The 18,043-nt window shown below is 41.8% G+C and overlaps 1 protein-coding gene across 3 annotated transcripts in view; it reads left to right on the top strand.

Annotated features, from left to right (window-relative positions):
- DSP (desmoplakin) overlaps positions 1–8,040 on the top strand; it is a 39,204-nt gene extending 31,164 nt beyond the window's left edge. The window contains exons 23-24 of one of the 3 annotated variants that reach the window (XM_066545326.1): positions 279–776; positions 4,156–8,040. In XM_066545326.1, the coding sequence (XP_066401423.1) occupies positions 279–776; positions 4,156–7,350 (3,693 nt within the window). In that variant the 3' untranslated portion in view covers positions 7,351–8,040. Of the gene's footprint in view, positions 1–278; positions 2,571–4,155 lie in introns of all 3 variants that reach the window. The other 2 variants (XM_066545316.1, XM_066545310.1) reach the window with 2 other exon arrangements.
- Positions 8,041–18,043: the final 10,003 nt, after the last annotated feature.

The raw sequence follows: 18,043 nt of genomic DNA, 5'->3' as shown, positions 1-18,043 counted from the left end.
ACTATCAGTAAAATCACCTCCCTCCCCCTATCAAGTATCTTTGCCCCTCTGAAAGTCATTATATGCTGATTTCTGAGTAAGGTTTCTGTATAAAGATTCCAGAATCTGTCCTGATGACATTAAATAAAAAAAGGGGGTTTAGATGTCATTGAGGCAGCAAAAAAATTAATTTTTAAGTTGTCAGTGTTACAATATTTTATTGCATGTGATGATTTTGAAACAGTTATCAAAATATTTATAGGAGTTTTTCAGTTTGTTTTTCTGCTATCATGTTGCAGATGAAAAACACCAAAATTGAACTCCTGGAAGAGGAACTCAGACTTGCTAGGGATTCAAATTCAGAGACAAGCAACAAACATAAATTCCTGGAGCAAAATCTGCAGAAGTACCAGATGGACATTTCTCAGCTCAAGGCAAAGCTGATGAGTTTGGAGGAAATGAAAAGACAAGCTGAAATGGATGGAAATTCTGCTAAGCAAAACCTAGACAAATGCTATGCCCAAATAAAGGATCTAAATGACAGAATAACCAGGTTGACTTATGAGACTGAAGATGAGAAAAGGAAAAGGAAGTTGCTGGAGGATAGATATGAGCAGCAGAAGAATGACTATGACCAACTGCAAAAAACAAGGCAAAATGAGAAAGACAGCCTTGGTTGGCAGAAGTTAGAGTCTGAGAAGGTCATCAAGGAGAAGGAGTACGAGATAGAAAGATTAAGGGTTCTTCTTCAGGACGAAGGCACACGGAAGAGGGAGTATGAAAATGAGCTGGCTAAGGTAAGAAACCAGTTTAGCGAGGAGATGAGTAATTTAAAGAACAAGTATGAAACAGAAATTAATATTAAGAAGACAACAATCCAGCAGATAGCTGCACAAAAAGATGATGATGCAAAAGGCCTCAGAGCCCAGGTTGACAGACTGACAAGAGAGAACAGAGACCTTAAGGATGAGATCGTGAGGCTGAACGATGCCATTCTGCAAACAACAGACCAGCGGCGGAGGGCAGAGGAAGATGCTCTCCAGCAGAAGGCTTGCAGTTCTGAGGTGTCACAGCAGAAGCACCAGTTAGAGCTGGAGCTGAAACAGATCATTCAGCTTCGTGGGGAAGACAACTCAAGATACAAGCAGGCTCTTGAGGAGGCTGCCTCAACTATTCAGGATAAAACTAAGGAGCTGGAAAGGCTAAAGCTTCAGCTTCAGGAAGAGGCTAAAAGCCGATGGGAACTTGAAAATGAATTGGCTAAGGTAAGAAACAGTTATGATGAGGAAATTATTAGTTTAAAGAACAAATATGAAACTGAGATTAATATCACAAAGAACACAATTCACCAGGTCACCATGCAAAAGGAAGAGGAGACAAATAATTATAGAACACAGCTTGATAATGCCATGAGAGAAAATAGGAATTTGTGTGAGGAAATTAGGAGACTGAAGAATACGATAAGTCAGACAACAGATAATCTACGGAAAATAGAAGAGAATGCTCAGCAGCAGAAGGCAGCTGGCTCAGAGCTTTCTCAGAAGAAACAGCAGCTGGAGATTGAACTGAAACAAGTTATTCAGAGACACTCTGATGAAAGCATGAGGTACAAACAGTCACTTGATGATGCTTCTAAAACCATTAAGGAAAGAAACAAAGAGATTGAAAGGCTGAGAAAGTTGTTGGATGTAGAAACAAGTCAGAGGAAAGAAGTGGAGGATGAGAACAATCAGTTGAAAAGAGTCCAGTTCGACCTGCAGAAAGCAAACACGAGTGCGACTGAGACAATTAACAAGCTGAGGATCCAAGAGCAGGAGCTGGCCAGACTGAAAATTGACTATGAAAGAGTTTCACAAGAGAAAAAAGGCAGGGATCAAGAAAGTGCAAAGTTCCAGAGCACTGTAAAAGACTTGCAGATCCAGAAACATAAGCTGGAGGAGGAGCTTTGCAGACAGAACAAAAATTTAATGGAGGAAACATCCAGGAGGAAAAAACTGGAGGAGGAAATAGAAGGCATGAGGAGATCTCTGAGAGACCAATCCGTTAAAATAACTAATCTCACACAGCAGATAGAGGAAGTATCTATTGTAAAGAAGAGGAATGAAGATGACCTTAGACACCAAAGAGAAGTATTAGATGGTCATGTGAGAGAGAAGCAAAGATACATGGAGGAGTTAAGAAAATACACATCTGATATTGAGACTCTACGTCGTCAGTTGGTCCAAGAACAGGAGCAATTAAAACAGGCTCACCTACGATATGAGCACTTACAGAAAACCTCTGAGGAAAAAAGCAAAGCCTTGAATGAGTGCAAAATAGAGATCGAAAGGCTTCAGTCTCTCACCGAGAACCTTACCAAGGAACACTTGTTACTGGAAGAGGAGCTGCGAAATGTTAGATTGGAGTATGATGACCTCAGAATGGTCAGAAATGAAGTTGATGAGAAAAATACCACCATTGCTGAACTAAAGAATCAGCTTCAGATGAGCAGCAAGCAAACCCTGGAACTTCAGGGGTTGCTTAATGATTTACAGAAAGAAAGGGAAAAATTGAGACAGGAAATTGAAAAATTCCAAAAGCAAGCTCTAGAGGTATTCACACATATTTTGATCCCAGCTTTACTGTTTCTCAAATATATAGTTAATTGCAGTGTTAATTTGAACAAATTAATTCACTCTTTGCTGTTTGAAGTCACTGTACTTGTGACTAACATTCCCTTTATGACCCTTCCTCTTGGTTAAGTTTTAAAGAAAAATGGCAGGATTTGGCCATTTCCTTAACCTCTTTACTCCCTGGGAACTGTTCTAGGGAGCCATAAGCTCTCATCACCTAGGAGAGCTTTGTTCTCAGACCTCACCTCAGAAGAAATCTGTGTTCTGCGCCAGTGTCCAGCAAAATATCCTAGGGAAAAATGGGAGCATGTGGAGTACCACTGTGCTTTACCAGTTTCCTGCTGCCTGTGTGCTTCACAGGCTGTTTCAGCCAGGATGGGTTAGAGCCGTTCTTTGAGGCTGACCTGAGTGCTGTCACAAACTAAACTGGCTAAAAACCCCAGAACCAACAAGCTGTCAAGGTGCTGATTAGCTGGGTAAGATGTTGACTCCAAGTGAGGATTAAGAGTCATGTTGTCAGCTGTGCTTAAGGTACTAAAAGCCTATCTTTCTTGGACTGCTTTGGGGACTTATGTTCCTAAGTCACTTGGGGACTTATGTTCCTAAGTGCATTTGCAAATTTTACTATTGGCCCTTACTTCTTAAACTTTAGATGACAACATAAACAACTTAAAGAAAACATTTTAAAATATTTTGTTATTCTGCCTGTTTTTTTGTAAATAGAGCTACTCTTTAAATATATAGAAGTGAGCACTTGTGAAAATTTATTTTTTCCTAGACTTGTCTTTATATTTCTTCCCTCAGATCCTTTATTCAGTTTTTCTTTCCTTTATTCTAAAAATCCTAATACTGATATTAAAAAAATACTAACATTTAGGATTATATAACACCCATGAAAAAAAAATATATATACATATATATATATATGTACACATATATATGCATGTATTACAAGTAGATAAACTTGTATTCAGTTTAATATGCATGCAAACACGCATGCTTGTGGGTGTTTGTGCATATGAACACATACATGAAGACACTGCATGAATTAAAATGGAAGGCAATGCAGGTAAAATTGTTTGGAGTGACATGTGAAACTAACAGGAAAGCAAAAATTGAGTCATATGTTTCCTTTTATCCATGTATGACCAGTCCTTAGCTGATGCAAATTCCCCTGGATTAGTAGGACTGCCAGGACATCTGCTGAGCATCAGGCTAGTTATGAGTCTCAAATGCTCTGTGTATTTGTCAGTGTACTGTAAGAAGTATCAAAAAGTTACAGAGAACTAAATCAGCTGAAGGTTGAGGCTGTGGGTAACAGAATGAAATCTCTTGAGTGTCTGGCAGTACTGAAGATACCATAAGTGAAGGGATAATGTACCTTCTCTGGTTTATGTGTGTCTGTAATCTTGGGTAAGGCACTGCTGTGACTGGAATGTTTTCCACTTGGGGTTTGCTGCAGGTTAAATGACAGGCTGGAGAGCATTGTAGGCAGAGGGCATAACTCTGACTAGCACAAACTCTAACCATCCTTTCTTGCTTTATTTCTCCTCCACAATTGTAGGCATCCAGTAGGATTCAAGAATCCAAAAATCAGTGTAGTCAGATTATGCAAGAAAGAGAAACCCTGCTGATTAAAATGAGTGCTTTGGAGCAAGACAAAGCCAGACTGCAGAGATTAGAAGAGGAGCTGAACCGTTTGAAAGTTACCCTGGAGTCAGAATCACGTTTGAAGCAACGCCTGGAAAGTGAGAAGCAACAAATTCTGAATGATCTCAATCAGTGGAAGAGCCAGCACTCCCGAACAGAGGAATCCATAAGAAAGATTCAGTGTGAGAGGGAGAAGAGCGAGAGGGAGAAGAACAGCCTGAGGAGTGAGATTGAAAGGCTGCAGATGGAAATCAAACGAATTGAGGAGAGATACCGGTGCAGACTGGAAGAGACCGCTGTCAAAAACCAGTCGGAGTTGGAGTCGGAGCGTCTCAGGCTGCAAAGAGAGATTGAGAAGCTCAAACAGCGCCCATATGGGGCTCACAGATCTACACAGACTGAGGAAGACTTCTGTATCGATGCCTCCAAGCTGGTGTTCAGTGGGCTGCGGAAGAAGATCACAGCCATGCAGCTGTACGAGTGCCAGCTGATAGACAAACTCACACTGGATAAACTGCTGAAGGGGCAGAGGTCGGTGGAAGAGGTCGCGGCTGACATTGAACCCTACCTCAAAGGGGCAGGTGCTATTGCAGGGGTGTCCCTTTCGCCCAGACAGAAGTATTCTTTTGTTGAGGCCAAACGGAACCAGCTGCTAACAGCAGAAAATGCAGTCCTGCTCCTAGAAGCCCAGGCAGCAACAGGAGGTGTGATAGACCCACACCGAAATGAGATATTAACAGTGGACAGTGCTATCGCCAGGGATCTGATTGACTTCGATGACAGAGAGCAGATCTATACAGCAGAAAAGGCTATTACAGGATTTAAGGATCCTTTCTCAGGCAAAACTGTGCCGGTATCTGAAGCCATCAAGAAAAACTTGGTTGACAGAGAAACTGGAATTCGTCTGCTTGAAGCCCAGCTGGCTGTAGGAGGGATAGTTGATCCTGTCAACAGTGTTTTCCTACCCAAAGAGATAGCTTTATCTCGTGGGTTGATTGACAAAGAACTGTACAGGATGCTAAACAACTGCCAAGGCAGTACAAAGAACTTCATTGATCCCACCACCAAAAAGGCAGTCACTTACATGCAGCTGAAGGAAAAATGCAGGATTGAACCACACACTGGTCTGCTGCTCCTCCCAGTGCAGAAGAGGAGTATGTCATTCCAAGGGATCCGGCAGCCTGTCTCAGCAGATGCACTGCTTGAGGCTGGAATCATTAAGGAATCAACAAGGAATGACTTGGAAAGAGGTGCAATTACAGTGGAAGAAGTGAGTGAGAGAATTATTGATTTCCTTCAAGGCTCTAGCTGTATTGCTGGTATCTACAATGAGGCTACTAAAGAGAAACTTGGCATTTACCAGGCTATGAAAATAGGTTTGGTTAGGCCGGGAACAGCCCTTGAACTCCTAGAAGCCCAGGCAGCCACAGGGTTCATAGTGGATCCTGTCAGCAACGTGAGGCTGCCTGTTGAGGAAGCCTACAAAAGAGGCCTTGTTGGAATTGAATTTAAAGAGAAACTTCTCTCTGCTGAAAGAGCTGTCACTGGGTACAAAGACCCAGAAACAGGAAACATAATTTCTCTGTTCCAAGCAATGAACAAAGAGCTCATAGAGAGAGGCCATGGCATTCGTCTGCTGGAGGCGCAGATCGCTACTGGAGGGATCATCGACCCCAAAGAGAGCTACCGCTTGCCAGTAGAGACGGCCTACAAGCGTGGCTACTTCAATGAGGAGCTCAACCAGATCCTCAGTGATCCAAGTGATGACACCAAAGGGTTCTTTGATCCCAACACTGAGGAAAACTTGACCTACCTACAGCTGAAAGAAAGGTGCATAAAGGATGATGCAACAGGGCTCTGTCTTCTGCCCCTGAGAGAGAAGAAAAAGGTGGTGCACACCTCACAGAAGAACACCCTTAGGAAGCGCAGAGTGGTCATTGTGGATCCAGAAACAAACCGGGAGATGTCCGTTCAGGAGGCGTACAGCAAAGGCCTCATAGATTATGACACCTACACAGAACTAGCTGAACAGGAGTGTGAGTGGGAAGAAATAACTATCACAGGATCAGATGGCAGCAGTAGAGTCGTCCTTGTGGACAGAAAAACAGGTAGCCAGTATGACATCCAAGATGCCATTGATAAAGGCCTGGTGGAGAGGAAGTTTTTTGACCAGTACCGTTCTGGCAGCTTGAGCCTGACCCAGTTTGCAGACATGATTTCCTGCCGTAATGGCACTGATGAGGTGTTCCGGCACGAGTCAGTGACTCGGTCTCCCACTGTGCTGAGTGTCAGGAGCTCTTCTTCAGTGATCAGGAGCGGTTCTTTCTCAGAGACCCCAGATGAGTGCAGTCCTATTGCAGCCATTTTTGACACGGAAAACTTGGAGAAAATCTCCATTTCAGAAGCTATACAGCGGGGCATCGTGGATAGCATCACTGGGCAGCGGTTACTTGAAGCCCAGGCCTGCACCGGCGGCATAATCTGCCCTACCACTGGCCAGAGGCTTTCGCTCCAGGAAGCCACTAGCCAAGGCATCATCGATCAGGATATGGCCACACGTCTGAAACCAGCCCAGAAGGCCTTCATAGGGTTCGAAGGCATAAAGGGTGGACGCAAGAGGATGTCAGCAGCTGAAGCAGTGAAGGAGAAGTGGCTGCCTTATGAGGCTGGGCAGCGGTTCCTTGAATTCCAGTACCTCACTGGAGGTCTCGTGGACCCGGAAGTGCGTGGAAGAATAACTACTGAAGAAGCCATTAGGAATGGATTGATTGACGGCCGCGCTTCCCAGAAATTACAAGACACCAACAGCTATCCCAAAATTCTGACCTGCCCCAAGACCAAGCTGAAAATATCCTACAAAGATGCAATGAACCGGTCAATGGTGGAAGACATCACCGGGCTTAAACTGTTGGAAGCAGCCTCTGTTTCCTCCAAAGGCATATCCAGTCCTTACAATGTCTCCTCGGCACCTGGCTCTCGCTCTGGCTCTCGCTCTGGCTCGCGTTCAGGCTCACGCAGTGGGTCTAGAAGAGGAAGCTTTGATGCCTCAGCAAGCTCTTCTTATTCTTACTCATACTCAGCCTTCAGCAGTGGGTCTATTGGGCGCTAATAATAAGTGAGGGAATGTGTCTGCATTTTATTATCATTTAGATTATCCTATATTCCATTTACTAAAAGAAAAAAAAAACCAACAAAGTAACTCAAACCAAAGCCTTGAAGTCTTTTCTGGGTTACACTTTTCTTCTGAAAAAGCTGTAAAATGTTTGGATGCAAACTTCTAGAATATAGATTAGGGAATGCAAAATTACTATTTGTGAATTTTGAGTTTCGGTTCCCATTTCCTCTTAGTCTTAGGATTTTAATAGGTCTCTGTATATTTTAAATACTGTGTCATGTGCCTTCTCACATTATCCGTTACTATCAACCCATAAGATGATAACTGAGGTTTGAAAGTCTTGCAGTAGTTAACTTTTTATCCACATAGACCCTTTTCAATTTGCTATTATGAAAAAAAAGATATTAACAATATGGGCAGAAAATGCCCTTAGTACTGGTTTAGAATCTATGCTGTAAACATGAAACTGTCTTTCAGATGCTCTACTTCTTTATGTTTGGCTACTGATTTTCTGAAGTACAACTTGGTGGAGTAAAGGGCTATTATTAGGCTGGGCTTTTGTTTTACTGTTAACCCATATACAATTTTCTACTGTTTTGCTTTATTTCCCTGTAACAAAGAAAAAAGAATCTAACTGTACCATGTCAGCTATTCTGGACAATAAACTTCTGAAGTTTTAAAATGTTTGGTGTGTACTTAATAATTTTATCTGTGGACATTCATGGAAGTGCAAGTTAGAGAAAGAACCATTTTTAAAAGAAGCAGATAGTAGCTTTGTTGTAAAAAGTGCACAGGCAAGTTGCATTTCATGACGCTGAGCCATCACTTTTATGAATGAGGACTTCTGATTTTGATTTTTCAGTAAGAAAATTAAGGTAGCAGCAATAATGGAAGCTATGCCCCAGAAGCAGAATGCCTGTTTGCACACTTGTTTATAGACCTGATGATGATAATAGGAAGCATATTTTTTCTGCTTGTGATCCAGCTCATTGTCTCTGCATCTACAAGGGACTGAGTCAGATTCTCCCTTACACATCCATGCAAGTTTGGACAGTGAGCAGAACAAAAAACTGGCTGGCTTAGCTGGCCAACTGTGGCATAGGAATATCTTTCAAAACCTGAACAATTGCCTCTTGATATCCTTTTGCCTCTTCTGTTGGCTCCTGAAAGCCTAGCTTGAGAGAACCGCGGTAGTGTATCAGTGCTTGCGTGATACCTTGCTGTCATCAGTTTTATGCAGGCTGCTGGCATCCTGCTGACTCCTTTTATCTGAGCTGAGGAGCCAGAGCAGAACTAAATGACCACAGTATTAGGGGACACAGGAGTGATTTGAAGCCACTTCAACCAGCGCAGAAAATTACTTGTATACATGGGGACTGTCCTGTCCTCTCCCCTGTGATGCACAGTGCAGATACAATGATTGATCAGTTACAAGAACTTAGTATGGTTTTATACAACTGCTTCAGTAACATGCTATGCTTTTATACAGTGCTTTAGTGACAAAACTGTTAGTATCATTTTCCAGTAGCTGAAATAATTTCTTCCCTTAAGTTCTTCCCATGCTTCCTTTTAGCCATGAACCATGTAGGAATCCTGCTGCTCTATGAATTTTAGTTCCTGGATAGAAAGAAGATGATGGGCATAAATGTTAGTCACTGTTAATTATGCTGCCTAATTTTTTTGTAGAATGTTTCTTTTGTGCAGTAAGGAACAGCACGTGTTCTGATCCTGCTGTCTCTGGATGAAATTTACCCTCTAGTCTGAGAAGCATTTCCAGTGTTTCCTGAAGATGATGGCTGTATAAAATCTCTGCCATATATAAAGTATCTTCAGTTACTGGACTTAGAATTGGAATTCTTACAGATCAGTGTTGGAGACTTCCACAGAAAGTAGGTGAGAAAGTGCGTCCTGTCTTCTAGGGAATCTTCACAGCTTTGGAGATTTCTCTCCACAGCTGAGTTTATTAGCTGTGCCACAGAGGAGGAGTCAATGTCTGAAAGGTTTTCTGACTGCTAGGGAGAAACAACTCTGAAAAAAAAAACCCTAAAAATAATCACTGCTTAATAGAATCCCAGACTGATTCTGCAGCTTTAAAAGACTGTAGGGTTCCTAGGGTCTACAGTAAGAGTAAAGCTGGTCATTACCAAAGGAATGTTCACTCTTGGATGCACACACCAGTTTGCATGGGCTGAGAAATCCTACACACTCCACAGCAGACTGGGCTTAGGTGTTTTATTCAAGGCATTCCTGGCATCTCTGTTACATTGTTTAAAGTTCCATCTTTGCATTCTACCTTTTATACTGCTCAGTCAACGTTTTGCCCTCTCGCAGTGACCAAAATAGGAGATGATATCACAGAAATTATGGTGACAGTGCTTTCTCCTTGCGCACATTCCAGCAGCACCTGCCAGTGTGGTATTAGTGGTGGCTTTATGTGCCAGAGCTATGTGGGACCCAGGTGCCCAGGGTCAGAGTAGCAGCTGAACCACAGTAGGCAGCAGGTGGGGCAGGGCAGTGCTAATGGGGAACGCTAAAGAGATAAGTGGAGAGTTTTCCTCCACCATCAAAAGGTGCTGAGGAAGGAATTTTGGAAGAATCTCTTTTTTTCTTTTGCAGCCCTGTAGGAGGTCAGCTGGCAGAGAGAGGCATGACAGGTGAGCACACCCAGCAGGGCAGGGTGGAGACTGTGTTTTGCAGCAGTGCTCAGCATTTCTGGGCTAGGAGAGCCTTGCCTGGGGCTTGAAGAGTAGAAAGGCTGTGGTTTGTTATGGTGGGGTGTAGCAGGAGCACGGGCATGAGTTGAGGGCTGCTGCTGTGCATTTGGGGCAGGATGTTCATAAGATCTGTAGCTCTTTTGCACCAAAGGTGGAATGAACTGCATTCATGCATTTTAAAAAGAAAGACTGGCAACTTTGGATGAGCTCTGCTGCTGAGACAGTAACTCCGTGTTGTTGAAAAGCCTGAGTGTACCTGTTGGTTCAGCCTGTAGGTGTAAGCATTTCCCTGTTCAGGAGGAGTGCTGAGCTGGCTGTACTCATTGGCAGCCTCATACTTTTCCAGCCACTGCTCTGGGTTTGCTGCCTCTTGCTTCCTCCTTGTGCCTCGGGGTAGGTGATTCTCACCCTGCTCAATGGCAAATATGTGCCCAGTGTGCTGACTCGGCTGGGGAGGGTTCTCATTAGCAGGCTCAACTCTTTAGAGAATTGGTCTTGGCTTTGAGCAGGATAGCAATTCATTCATGAGGGTTTTACTGACTGATTTAATGGCCTTGATGTTGTGAATTTGCTGTCCTTCATTTTTAAGCTGGGAAATGACTGCTGGTTAGGGCCCAAGTGTGCACCATGAGGTTTGCCCAGTACAGCAGTAGTCAAGACATAGTTTTGTTTGTCTTAGGCTATTTGGAAATGTGCACTGCCATGGTTAATTAAGAGTCAAGCCCTATCAATATGGAAGAGAGGTGGGGAGATTTACAGAATAGCAGCAATATGACTTGGTATAACCATGTTTAAATTACTAGCAAATTGTGTTTAGGCAGAAGGTGGGTTTCAGTCAGTTTTTGGATTGAGTTAGTTGCAATTTTTATACATTTTTTGTAATATAAATCTGTAAGAGTAATTTACTTTGCTAATGTTTCTGTGATCCTCAGCTGTTCTGAGATGAGCAGAATTTATATGCTGTGTAACGCTCTCAGAATAATGCTACTCTCAAAAATACTTTTTTCACACAGACAAAAAATATGAGACCAATTCCTGCTGCTTTGATCAGGAGTGACCCTGTGAGACAGGGTGAAACTGTACTAGTGTAAAATTTGAGGAGGATCCAAGTGTAGCACATACACATGAGAGATACCAGTGAGGATTAGGAGGTCAGTGGAAACTGAGCAGCAAAACACTGGGTAGGGGCATGCCTTCTCTTAGATTCTCCAGTATGTGCAGCACCCTCCTTATGCAAGTCATAGAATCACTGAGGATAGTAAAGACCTCTAAGATCTTTGACTCTTAACCTAACACTGTCAAGTCCACTACCAAACCATGTCTCTAAGTGTCCCATTTCAGGCTTTGGGGTCATTATCACTTAATCACCACAGGGCAGGTGCTTAAGGGGGGGAGTGGCAGGGTTCCCTGGCACTGAAAAGGCTGCTGGAACACAAGACATCTTTCTCTCCCTTTCCTTCAACATGTGTGCTTGTGCCATTTCTCTCACCAAGGGAAATGACTAGGGACACATCCCATTATCTGCCTGCTTGGTGGGAGCTGTGGGGTAAACTCAGTTTCTTAAGAGATTAAATAAGCACTGGTATTGCAGCACAGGTACAACAGTAAATACATGGAAGCTGCTGCTGCTGAGTACTGTTATTTGATTACAAATAAGCCCCATACTGTATACAAGGCTGTCCACTCCTAAGACATTTCATTTAATGGTTGAATTGATGGCAAATAGAGGATGAAAGTATTCCATAAGAGGTGGCTCTCATTCAGTGTGAACATTACCTCCAAGACCATGGCATCTATCTATGCCAGAGAGACCTCTACTCAAACTGCCCTTTTACCTCTTACAGCATTTGTCTCTTGCAGGACACAAAATAATAAAAGCACATCTGGCCACAACTCTTCTTTGTGAACCAACCCTAGGGGCTTTTGGATTCCTACCTCCATTCCCAGCTGTTTCTTTCACTCAAAAAAATCCCTTAGGTCCTCTGGGGCCAGGCTCACCATTAAGCCCAGGCAGCTTAGATTTCTCTTTTTTAAAATGTTGCAGATTTTATTTATTTATTTTTTAATTAGGCCAAGAGTAATGTGGTTGTTCTTTTTTTTCTCCTATGAAAACAAAGTACTGGAAAGTTTTTTACAAGCAGCCAAGAGTAGAACTGGGATAGTGCTTGGTTTCTTGGCTGAGATAAAGAGTTTAAAAACATAATCCAACATTTCTTTTTCTTATTGTTTTATTTTTAGAACTTTATTATTAAATTCAGTTCAATTTTAAAATGTTGCTATAAATATTTACATTTAGGAAATAGCAGGAAAATCTTTAAACCTCTCTAACTCTTTTTTCATCTGTGTATCTGTTCCACAGCATTTAGCATGTGTTTCAAAATAGCTATAATTGATCTAGCAATGTCAGTTTTTCTGGAAAATTATTAGAGGGGTGCGTATGGAGGAGAGTAGGAGGAATGCACTTATCTATAGCCTGGAAACATTACAGCCTCCATTTCTTTCAGGTTGCTATTAGAGATTATAATCTAATGTTGCCCAATGTATTCTTGTCTGTGGACCCTCTGCTGTGCAAGTTGGAGGAGGAAGGGAATGAGTCCCAGCATTGTTAGACACATTTGATATAACTGGCCTTTGCAGATTACTTTCTATTAAGATAATCTTGGGATGGAATGCAAATTTTTTTTCCAGAAATTTTATAGGTCCTTTATGATTTGATACCTCAAAACACAGGAGAAGTGCCACAGCTTTACATCCGGCCTGCAAAGGACCACTATGTGAACAGTGGCTGTCTGGTGTAGGCAATAAATGGCACATCCCTCAATATGATTGATCCAGATCATTCCAGAAAAATACCTTGGTATGCCTATATATGGACCCATGGGCTGGAATATCTAACCTGCCTCTACTGGGAAAACTGAACAGGTTGTAAAAGCAGGGTGAGCAGGCTCTGTTGAAGACATTTGACACAATGAGCATCTTGAAGTACTATCCCATGACTGATGTACTTAGCAGGCCAAGTTAATGGGAAAACCAGGTACCTACAAATCTTTGCTTTGGCAATTTGAGGGATCCAGGGTTGGTTACTTTTATCTACCTGTGATGTCATCCTCTATTCCAGCATTTGGGATGGATGTCTGGGTACTGCCACACCTTCTGGAGTGGATCCTAGTGTTCAGGTCCAGAGTCTGCCCCAAATTGCCCAGTTGTCAGATGACATCACAGGATTGGTCATCTGGTAGGTATAGATAAAGTTTGAACAACTATGATCTGTGGCAGGTAGTGATTAAGAGAAAATTCCTTCCATTTTGAACCCCAGATCATTCATGGTGATCTCAGAATTTGTGGGTGGTGAGGAACTAGTCTTGGGAGATGGGAAATATTCTTGCCAAAGCTCATTTTTCCTAGGCCTTAAGACTAGCAAATGTAGGAATGTTTGAATGGGACCAAGTTGCTTGTATTGCACACATGTGGGGCTGTGTGATTGAGAGCTTTGGAAAGGATAAAATTAGTGAAGCTGGATTGAGCATCATTGGAGCACTTGTCTCAGAAAGCTCATGGCTGTGTTGCAATTAAGCTATGCCATATTTCTGGCAAGGGGTAGAGAGGACACTCAAGAACTGTTGGTGCTCTTGAGCAGAGGGTGAGACTTGCTTGCATATTAGTGGGTATTGCCCTTCCGTTCAAGATGGAAGGGTGAAGAGGCACAACCAGTTATGAGAACGATTGGCAGCGGAAGCTAAAAAATGGCTAATATTTCTGGAGTCACTTTTAAAAGACCATAAAAATTCATTCTATAAACACAACCTGCCAAGGCAGATCAGGCTTTCTGGTGGATATGAGAGTAAACCATCACCACTTGTTGATGCAGTGATGAATGGCTGAGAATTCTACACCTGAGGAGCAAGTTCAGGAGGTCACAAATGTCAGTAATATAAAACTCATTTGATTTCTTATAGGTACATGTGGGAAGTGTTATGAGGGCAATTACAGGCTACTAGCTGAATTAGTACTCTCAAGTTCCCAGCAAGCAAAGATTTCCTACTGTTGTTTGAATTAGGCTCTTTTTGCATCTGTGGGCATTTTACTTATATTCACAAGTCAAGTAAGAACTATTTTCAGTTCTCTGTTCACCTGTTCCAGAGGATATAAAATAGCAGGCAGTGCCTTGAGCTCTGCACTAATGTGCAGAGGCTGCATAAAAGTTCAGTTATATATTGCTTGACATCGACAGTGCATCAACTTTCTTTAGTTATTTTTATATATACTTAGTGAGAGGTTTGTAAGTTTGCTTTCCACCCCTACCCCCTATTCACCCACATATGACACTCTTGGCTTATTCCTCTTCTAAAGGTCATTTTTGGAACGGATTTTCTGACATCTGCCTGCTTTACTGTCGTTTAATTTTAGTATTTGAAATATCTTTATCTTAAAGTCAAACTCAGACTTGGATCTTGAACTCTCTCAACGTTTTGGTGAGTTTTAGTTTTATATTTCTGGTCTCCAGAAATATATATGAAGATCTTTCTTTCCTCCACTCCGTGTCTGGAAACAAAAAGTGGCTCCTAGAAACAAGGCTTTCCCTTTCTGCTGGAAACTTTGGAAACACCTTCTGTTAGCAACTCTCATCACACCTTGTTGAGCTCTGAGTGTTGCACAGTGCCATGTGCATCTGCTCCAGGGGTAAGAAGGACTCTGCTTGTAGCAGGGACATGACGCTTCCCTTTGTCCCAGCCACATCCCAGATATCCACATAATTCACAGGAAGACTGTAGTTATATATTTCCCTCAGAAGCTGCTATTAGGCCTTAGCACCAGGGTATCTGCCTGCCAGCTTTCCTCCAGACATGAATGTCCTGCTGGGCTTTGCAGCAAACTGGACATAGTATTTGAAGAAGTAAAAAAAAAAAAATTTAAATGCTGCTTCTTACTATGTTGGCACATGACAGGTGCACTGTCACGTGTATTGGTACCACACTGGGACCTAAAACTGGTACCCAAGTTCCACTATTGAAGATGCAGGCTGTGTGTGCTCTGTATTACAATAAAGTCCAGTCTTCTTGAGGAGCCTCCTTGGCCCTGCTCACCCTTACCTCCTGCCAAGGCACTTGAAAATATCTGAGATCATTCACTTCCAGAAAAGGGCAGTTAATGGCAACAGACTTTGATACAAGTTTACTATGCAGTTAAGATGAATCTTTGGAGAGTTTTTTAAGCCACAATTATCATGAATTATGAAACTTCTATTTATTTTTTAGTTCTGGAGGAGTAATAAAAAAATCTATTTCTAGTTCATTTTTACAGCAACCCTGGCTAGCAGGAAGGGAGAAACTTAGAAAGTAGTAGCCAAGGATTGCATGGCAAGCTTCCTTTTGTAATCATAGTAAAAAAAATAGGCTGTGAAATCATCTGGAGTTCTTTAGCCACTATCAGATTTTTGGCAAGGCCTTTTGCAGTAAAGTCAGTTGCATAGTATTGGAAGATAAAGTTTTGGAAGACATTACTTTCTGCTATCATTTTATTTCTATTTGTTCTTCATCCCAGTTATTTTGAGTACTGAAACTGATTTGTTGTGCCAGCCACACTCTATTGTCTTTGGGACCAAGAAATTCTTTCTTACCTCCTAGTCTCTGGGGGACCCTGAGCAAACAATGAAATCTTTGCCAGGATAAGCCTTTTTGCTTGAAAACTGATTTATGTAGAATTTTGAAGCAAACCTTAACTCACCTCCCTGAACTGCCATCCACTCCTGAGATCCCACATTCATTCATCACTGTGAAAGTGACAAAGCACTCCAAATAAAGCCCCTCATTTTGCTCAATATTTCTTGGTTTGTCAGAGGATTGTTTTGCTATTGTGTTTTGCTCTTTGATAATCTTGATTCATACCACTTAATAGTTATTTCCAACACAAATTAGGAACTGCTTCAAAGCTGGAGATTTGCCCATAGTGTTCCACTTGCATGCTTTTAGTTAGACATCTTCAGGATCAAGAGTATAACTTTGATTACAGGCCACCTGTACAATGTATCAAACAGTTTTTTGCTTCTCCAGTTCATGGTCACCCAAGAAAAGATCCTGACAGCCTTTTAGGGAAAGGCATTTTCTGCATGCCATCATGCAGTGGAGTCTAAGTATTACAGTTCCAGGAGTAAGAATAAGGTGCTGTTTCACAGCAAGGATGTTGGCTATTTCCAAAAAGGAGAAAAATAGGGTAAAAATGTTTTCATTGTGGATCCCTAAAAATCGCTTTAAAAAATTGTTTGCTTTACAGAAATTTCCGGCACCATTGATATCAGTGATGTAGGCCCAAACTCAAAATGACCTTGTTCAATAGCATATGCTAACCTTCTCAGTCTCTCCCATACCTCCTATATAATCTTGACTAAAGCAGAATTAAAGAATTTCTTTAATAATTAATATTAAAGAAATTAAAGGACTGGCGCTGTAAATGAGTTGCCTGAAACTGCATGTGGTACAGAGTATATGACATCAGGAAGATTGTGGTCCTCTGAAAAACAAACATTAGAAAATGTTTTGCAAAGACCACAGTCAGGGCTAGTAATAGTAATAATAATTCCCTTAATTTTTAGAGTAATGAGTAAAATAATCTCAAGGCTGCAGTGTTTCTGCCTATCATGTGGGTGTATATTTGAATCCTGTCCTTTGGCTGATACAGTGAGATTGCCCAAGTGCTTTGTGTCCTTCCTAAGTTATCAGTGCAGAAACAGCAACCTTTGGAGTAGGCAGTTTTTAGTAATCCTAGTCATTCATGTAATGCTGCTGAAAATCACTGAATATTCCTTAAGCCTGGATTTTGCGGTCTTCTCAGTGCTTGAATGCTCAGTCCTGCTGGAACCAGGAAGACTCATTTTTGGGAAAGGTGTTTCCATGAGTGAGCAGGTATAGGAACTTTTAAAGGCATTTTTGTTACAGTGGTGAGGTCTAGAAGGTATTGAGCCTGTTGGCATCTCTTGGGAGCACCAGCACTGGGATAAATCCTGCATTAATCCCACTTTTGCTGACTTTTCTTATACAGCCTGAACAGAGAAGAGATGCAGCTGGAAACCAATGCATTAACAACTCCCCCCCCACCCAAAAAAACCCCAAACCAACAGCAACAACTGCAACAAAAACACACAAAAAAAGAGGCATAGAAAAGGTGTATCTGCTCAGGAATGGTGTGGATTTAGGACTGGCAGCTGCTGGCTGTAAGCCACACCTGTAAGCCATGCCAGCCTCCTGTCCCAGTGGCTGGTACAGGATACTTAATGAGCCGTGATGTGTCTCAATGCATTAAATTAGTGGAAGGTGGTAAAAGAGATTTTCAGTTGCATAGAGGTGGTGTTTGGACTGAAATTTATCATAAAAATAACATTTTCAAAAGGTAAAGTAATTGTCTACTTGTATTGAAATGTTACTATTGAGAATACTCATTTGCAAGTGAACAAGACATTTGAACAAGGGTGAGATGGTTATGTACCAATTAAATAACTGATATTTAGTATTAAAGTTGAGATATGAGGCAATGGAAAATATTGACTTTTCCACCTCGAGGAAAAACTTTACCTTTTTCTTCATGTAGACAGTTTTTATGTGGACTTTTTAATGCAAGTAAGAACTTTCAAACCTGTGTTAAAAAATCTCTCTCTCTCTTTTGGAACCACACAAACCCAAAACTGTTGAAGACCAACTAACTGGTCTGCCTAATCCCTGGTAACTGGTATCTGATAAAGAAAAAGGATAATATTTAATGAAGGGAACAAAAGAACATGGCAACTGCTATATGCTGTGTAATTATGTGTGTTGTTCAAGGATTCTGATTATTTGCCACATGTCTGAGCAGCCAGAGGATCTTTCAGAGTCTGCTGGGTCTGAGACGACCTGTGAACTATAAAGTGAGTACTGATTGGTAACTCTGGAGCAGGGACATCACTGATGAGATGAAATAGGTTTCAAGCTGATATTCTGGTACCT

Source organism: Molothrus aeneus, chromosome 1 (assembly GCF_037042795.1).
Source record: "Molothrus aeneus isolate 106 chromosome 1, BPBGC_Maene_1.0, whole genome shotgun sequence".
Classification (NCBI taxonomy): Eukaryota; Metazoa; Chordata; class Aves; order Passeriformes; family Icteridae; genus Molothrus; species Molothrus aeneus.
Note: the sequence above shows the minus strand (reverse complement) of the source record. Positions and strands in the feature narration are given on the sequence as shown.